The sequence below is a fragment of the Lissotriton helveticus genome, chromosome 5_1, assembly GCF_964261635.1.
Source record: "Lissotriton helveticus chromosome 5_1, aLisHel1.1, whole genome shotgun sequence".
Lineage (NCBI taxonomy): Eukaryota > Metazoa > Chordata > Amphibia > Caudata > Salamandridae > Lissotriton > Lissotriton helveticus.
The window spans coordinates 619,861,149-619,868,282 of NC_136065.1; the positions used below are offsets into that span (position 1 = coordinate 619,861,149).

At 46.8% G+C, this 7,134-nt stretch overlaps 1 protein-coding gene across 1 annotated transcript; it reads left to right on the forward strand.

The window, feature by feature from the left end:
- Nucleotides 1–5,209: 5,209 nt before the first annotated feature.
- Nucleotides 5,210–6,416, forward strand: LOC144753304 (transcription factor HES-5-like). Its single transcript, XM_078641043.1, has 3 exons — nt 5,210–5,272; nt 5,665–5,845; nt 6,196–6,416. The coding sequence occupies exons 1-3, from the start codon at nt 5,210–5,212 to the stop codon at nt 6,414–6,416; spliced, it is 465 nt and encodes a 154-aa protein (XP_078497169.1).
- Nucleotides 6,417–7,134: the final 718 nt, after the last annotated feature.

The following is a 7,134-nucleotide window of genomic DNA, read 5'->3' on the forward strand; positions in this document are numbered from 1 at the left end:
CTTCTCTGACTGCCATGCGACCTAACTGCACCATGTCGTTCCCGCCCAAATGCAGGACCACCAAATCCGGGGACTGATGTCCCCCGCGTTCTCTCGTCTCCTCGATTAGCCGGCGCAATTGCCGAATTCGCAGGCCGCCCACGCCACGCCAAAGGAAAGATGTCCCTTTTAAACCTAGTGGTTTCGATGCTCGCTTCTGCTCAGCTCGCCCCAATGCCTTAACACCTCACTCAGTTCCGTCGCACCCGAGCCGTCACGCAGCGATGCCTCACAAATCCCGACGACAAAGACGCAATACTCCGCTGCTTAGCTGCGATGCGCTAATCCCCGCGCGGCCCGAGGTCGAAGATAGATTCAAAGATATCCCCGGTCAGGTGTCATGGGGCAGAAAAAAAGAGGGCGAACAGAAGTGTACCTGGGGCTAAATAGCCCCATTTGGCTCCACCCTTCTCACCTGTGGGATCCTGCCGGAAGTACGTCATGCTTGACCCGGAAGGACTTCCTGCCCAGTAGCCAAACGGCTACTGGACCGACTATGGGGGTGTGGCGGGGATCTGGGGGGCCGGGCCCTAAGTGCGCGCTTGTCTAGTTCTCGCGCTTTTCATAGTCTATAAGTGGCATTTCTTAGAGAGTTATGCGAAAACCACCTCAACCACTGGAAAGGGTTTGGCATGGCATACATTGATAGGAAACATCATGAGGCTGCTCCACTGCAATCCACTATTGCAGCCTGAGAAGGGTCAACCACTTCCCTGTGTTAACCTATGGGAAGAGAAAGCCTCATAGGTGGTAAAACACAAATGTGGTAGTGGCTGGGGAAATTGGCGCACACGCAATACTTGTACAAAGTAAAGTTCTCAATGTTTCAATGTCCATCCACTTTGGTCGGTGCTCAGGAGGAGGGAGAGCCACCAAACTTTCCTCAATTTGGAAAAGAGAACTTCTCCTCAATGTTTCATAAGACTCTCTGATCACTCATTGAGTCAAAAAGATATTCATTCATTAAGCTTTATTGCGGCTATTTCAACCAGAAAAGCACAGAAATAATTTTTGCAGTACATTAAAACATAAGTTTTATTTATTATATAAGATATATTTGAATTGTAATGTCCACTGTCTTTTATTCGAACATCCAGGCTTTCTTTTCACATTGCCATTCATCAGTAACGCTCTTTGTCATATATAGAGCTTCTTACCATTAATACAACTCCTTGTCTTGCCAACATGTGTTTTGTCTGTTTGAGTTAAAATAAGACTTCATCAGGGCATTGCAGTGGTCTCTATTATTCTTTATCGCTGTAAGGAGTAGTGCTTCCTATAAATTATCAGATGTCAAAATATCTAGCATCTGAACATGGAGGAATTTGTAATGTTTAGTCAGTGCTTCTGCAAATTGATGGGTAGAGTCGTTCCCTCCGTGTAATCGGTCCGTGGCGCTCGGGTAGTAAAATACACACAGGCATTCCAAATACCTGGGCAAACGTGTGCTAGTGCGCACACTGACTTGCGATGGCAGGTTGGATGCATAGGGCCTCATTTATGAAACGTGACGCATCGCTGCGTGAAAAAATCGATGCGTCACTTTTCACTGCGCCCTCCTTGTGAGACAAATGATGCGTCATATTTACAGTATGACGCATCATGGTGCCAGGAGTTACAGATACGTCAGTATTTCTGACGTATCTGTACGGCGCAAAAGTGACGCATTGCTGGAGTGTGTCACAAAAGTGACGCAACTCCAGCAATGTGTCCTTTCACATGGGGCAAGCCCCATGTGAAAGGGCCTGCGTCAATCTTACGCCTGCTGTGAGGCAGGCGTAAGAAATTGACGCATTTGTGTCCTAGAAGTGACGCGTTGAATTCTTATAGATTTCACTGCGTCACTTCTATGACCCTGTCTTGCGTCAGAACCCCCCCCTGTATACATTGGGCCTAATTTATGAGGCCTTGCGTGAGTTTTGCGCTTCCGATGCGTCACTTTTTGTGACGCATCTGCAGCGTAAAACATGCCTCCTGATGCGCACTATTTACAAAGTGACGCATCTAAGCAGATGTGTCACTTTGTAAACCCCTGCGCTACATTATACCTGCGTCAGGTATAATGTATGCAGAGGGGGCGTTCACCCGCAAAAAGCCTCGTAATAGTGACGCAGTGAAATTTATGAGATTTCACTGCGTCACTTTTAGGACGCTGTTGCGTCAAAATCTTGCGCCTGCCTCACAGCAGGCGTAAGACTGACGCAAGCCCTTTCACATGGGGCTTTCCCCATGTGAAAGGAAGCATTGCTGGAGTTGCGTCACTTTTGTGACACACTTCAGCAATGCGTCACTTTTGCGCCTACAGATACGTCAGAAATACTGACGTATCTGTAACTCCTTGCGACATGATGCGTCATATTATAAATATGACGCATCAATCATGTCGCAGGGAGAGCGCAGTGAAAAGTGACGCATCGCTGTTTTCACGCAGCGATGCGTCACTTTTCATAAATGAGGCCCATTATACCTTGAGTAGATATAATGTGGCGCATGGGTTTACAAAGTGACGCATCTACCTAGATGCGTCACTTTGCAAATATGGTGCAACAAGGCACATTTTTTACGCTGCTGGTGCGTCACAAAAAGTGACGCACCGGCGGCGTAAAAGTGACGCACGGCCTAATAAATGAGGCCCATAGTTCCCAGTGCCAGTGCGCCCACACAAGTCTGCAATGGCAGACTGAACACAAGTTTAACTAATACAGGAGTCAAAGTGCACTCACAGGCCTGTCGTGGCAGGCTGCACACACAATCACAGGTGCCATAGGTGTGGGTGCGCACACACAGTGGCCTGTAATGGCAGGCTGCTCATGAGTTTAATCATCATAGATGCCAGTGCGCACACACCGGTCTGTGATGGAAGACCTACCCATGCTTCTAAGCATTGAGTCAGTGCCACTTCCCAACACGGGTAGGAAGGGAGCGGGCACTTTCACACTGCAATGACAGTGGGAAAGTGTCCAGAGCCCGGAGGCACATAAGAGAATCTGCAAAACCCAAACGGATAAAGCAAAACGTTTATGGAAACGCTACCTGACGAGTATCAGGCACAACACTGACTCTCTGATAGTCTGTTTATTTTATTTATTCTTGGACACTTTCCCCATGCCTTTCACACCAAGCAGACTCTATGTAGGACTGCTCGATGATTTATGTTTCGACTTTTCCTTGAGTAGATTTATGCAAGATCTTTGCTGAATTCTATTTTGGTTCTGGCTAATTCCCTTATGTTATTACATCTATCAAGTGGCTGTAATTTTATGTATTATTACCGGTGCTTATTTGAATCGGACTAATTACTTTTTGCCTTCTGTCGTGATTCTAAATTGTGAATAAACATTTATGGTTTTGAATTGGAATTTTGACCTGCGAAAGTTTTATTTGCTGAAAAGTCCATGTCCTTTGTGACTCACAGGGCACCGATCTTGTGGATAAACGTCCACCCGTCAACCCTACTCTGAACTTTCCCTTCCCTCGTGTGTGCCAGCCGCCCCTGAGACTCACAATTACAGAATTACAGCCAGGCAGGCGTGGACTGCAAGGGGTCATCAATGCCCCCCCCCCCCTCCCCTCCCACACACACACAACCCCTGCCGCCTGGTCTGACTCAAGGGCCGTGACTCTGGCGCAGGCCTGGGGCTGCGGTCTTTCAGCGGTTCCCACACGTCGGCCTATTCATCCCATTCAAAGGGCTAGAATAGAAGCGTGTCACGTCACAGCCCCCACGCCCTCCCCTTAATCAGCACCACGGCCTCCGGACACCATCTGGACAGCGGCCTGAGGCAGCAGTAAAGCCTCAATAGGCAGAAGCTGGCAGGATTACAGAAATGGTCCATATTATTTTACAGGAGGGTTTCGCACTTGTAAATGAGTTATGGGTGTGTTGTTAATTTGAGAAAAAACGGCTACGAATTGTTATAAGGTAACCTCAGAATTAAAAAAGTAGAAACCTCTTGTAATCCATAGACGGGGCTCAATTCTCGCTCCTCAATGAATATATCAACAGGTTTACATTAGGTCATCTCTCCGCCCAGCAGATTTCGTGTGGTTCTCCCATGGACTCATTTTACGACAGCGTGTAATTATGAATGTAGAGCTGCGCAATGCTACTAACGGGTAGGCCGATATTCTTGTTTTTGTTTTGTTAAAAAAGAAAGGCTCCCTTCATTGTCATTATCGGTCCGTGGCGTCACAGTCAGACAACTTGTACTACTGAGCTGAAGCTTCCCTTCTCTGACGTCACACATTGGCTTAGAAACGAAAATACACCCATGGAATGTTCTCTTTAGAAACAAGACAGCTTGAGAGCCATGTCTGGCCTTGCTCTGCACATTTTGGGAAATGTGAACACTAGTGCATGGAAATGCGTTTTTCAACTAAATGCCCGAATCCCATTAAGCAGATAATGCGTGACGTTCAGCACTGGACAGTTCCACACAGTACGGTTCCCCTGAGGGCTGCATACACGTTATTTACTGCCTTGTTGTTTATTTTACCTTATGCTCAAAGGTAGTGAACATTAACACTTTTCTTTAACTATTTCCCCGAAATAAATGCTATAGTGTCAGAGGAACAAATCGAAACTTGTTGATGCACCAAGTTGCTGGTCACAAATATTGAACAGAACAGAAATAGACCTGTGTGTACATCACTGAAGGAATACACCCGCGAGAGTGTGCTCCTGGGAGTGTGTGTGTGTGTTTATTGCACTTCACAGTACGACGACTGCAACTGAAATATGCGTTGGAAGATAAAAACCCACATTAACGAGATGACAGATGCGTACAGCCAATTCTTGCCTTTCGGCACCGCTAGGAAGGTCCCACCACCTCTCCCATTTAATGCTCATGACACTGGCTGGTAACAGATGCCCGGGGCACTGGCATAAGAGAGATTCATATCACTTTAGTGGGCGGCTCTTTCCCACACTCTGATCCTTTGTGTCCGGGTCCCAGATGTCCCCCTCCCCTCCCTGTAATGTGCCACACTTCCATTGTCCCCGCTGCTCTCTGATTGGCTGTTGAGTGTGGGAACCTCTCTCCAGCCCCAGACCCACACATTACCCTGCAGGCGGAGGGGGATAAATAGGGCAGGAGGGAGCGAGCTCTTCAGATACCGATCACTGTGGGTTCACTGCAGAGACCCCGCTCTTCACCCCACACCGGGCAAGATGGCGCCTTTCAGCACCGAGAGGAAATATGAGGAGGAGCGCGAGGAGAGAGACATTAGAAAGGTAAGACTGAAAACATTTATGTTCAAGATGCATTATTCTGTTTTTCGTTAATAAAAATACATCGAGTTGTAATGAACGTTTTATAGTAGATCAAACAGTGGCTATTTATTCGTTTTTACTGTTAGTCTGGCTTCTAAGTTAGTGTTACATTTCACTGTTAGAACTACAGACTATTTTGCTGCCTTTTAATGTCGGAGATAAACAAATACACATTCTTTCTCTGCAGCTAAGGAAGCCAGTGGTTTTATCCTATTACGTTATTAGATCGCAATTAATACTAACAAACTAAAGTGCTATATATAAATGCAGGCTCCATAATTGCATTTAAATGATGTTAGACAACTTTCTATGTTTGTTTCAATAAAACAACAAATCCATATTTATTTCTGCAGCTTCGGAAGCCAGCGGTGGAGAAGCTGAGGAGAGATCGCATCAACAGCAGCATTGAGCAGCTGAGGATGTTACTGCAGAGAGAGTTTGAGGAACACGAACTTCCGCCCAAAGCAGAGAAAGCGGATATCCTGGAAATGGCCGTGACGTACCTGGCCCAGCGCGTGCAGACACCGGCACCAGGTGAGAGCTCGTGACATCAGTTTGCTTTTTATGTGGTGAAGTTTCGATAAGGTCAGGCGCAGGCGGTGAAGGTGATGGGGAGCAAGAGTGGGTGAAGTTTATTTTAGTTACTAAACTAGCAAAAAATTCAAACTATGAATTCATGTTTGCGGGGACTGGTCTATAAGATGGTTTTGTGGGGCTTAGTTAAAAAACGATGTGGTTTTTATTCAAGGAGCGCCTGGTTTAGGATATATTGTAGCACCTTTGCCTTCAAGTCACGCAGTGCGCACTGACTGCTATGATTGTACTGTGTTGTCACTTCCTGCTGTGAGACTGTACAAACATTAACCCCTCGTCTCTCCCTGCAGCCGCGGCCTCCAGTGAAGGTCACTCCCGGTGCCTCCAGGACTCTCTGCTCTTCCTCTCCCTCCACGGAGCCCCCGCAGAGACCCGGATGAAGCTGCTGCGGGCCCTCCATAGACCTGCGGCTGCAGCAGAGGCGGTGTGTCCTTCTCGGCCTCCGTCCTGTCCCAGCAGCACTAAAGAGCCCGCCCAGGACAGCCCCAGAGCCCCGTGGAGACCCTGGTAATGCGGGGGCCGCGGCCTGGACTTTGCTTCGGACTTCTTTAGAGGCCTCGGTCCTCTCTAAGGGGGAATATTCATTCCTGTGCCTGGTGCGCGCCCTGCTGGGCAGGGGAGTTTACTGCACTCCAAGGAGCGACTTAGAGTGACGAGCGAGTGTATATCCTCACAGGATGGACAGTATGTTAATATTACTTCCACAAAGGTTGGACAGTGTGGAATATTATACATTCGCAGACTGGACAGTATTTGAATATTATATCCTTTTCGGATGGAAAATGTGCAAATCACCATAGGAGGTACAGCGAATGAACATTATATCCCCACAGGATGGAATGTGTGTGAATATAATTTCTTCTTACGATCATCAGTGTATGAACATTAATCCCTGTAGGATGAACAGAGTGTGAAAATAATATCCTCGTGAGATGGATAGTGTGTGAATAATATAAACTCGTAGGATGGCTAATGTGTGAATATACATCCTGATAGGATGAAATGATTGCATTTTATGTAATAAGTCATAGGATGGCCAACCAGTGAATATTCTATCCCCACAGGATAGGCAGTGTCTAACTATTATATCCTTCTGTTAAGGACAGTGTATGCTTTTTATATTCTGTTAGGATGACCAGTGTCTGAATATTATATACTCGAATGGTGAGTACCATATCCACAGATGATGGCAATGTGTGAATATTTTATCCACATAGGGTGGACAGTGT

What these genes read in the sequence shown, in the direction of transcription:
- LOC144753304 (XM_078641043.1), top strand. Translation starts at nt 5,210, where the DNA reads ATGGCGCCTTTCAGCACCGAGAGGAAATATGAGGAGGAGCGCGAGGAG. An exon ending in AGGAGAGAGACATTAGAAAG is followed by an intron (nt 5,273 to 5,664) that starts GTAAGACTGAAA and finishes TTATTTCTGCAG; the next exon opens with CTTCGGAAGCCAGCGGTGGA. An exon ending in CGTGCAGACACCGGCACCAG is followed by an intron (nt 5,846 to 6,195) that starts GTGAGAGCTCGT and finishes CTCTCCCTGCAG; the next exon opens with CCGCGGCCTCCAGTGAAGGT.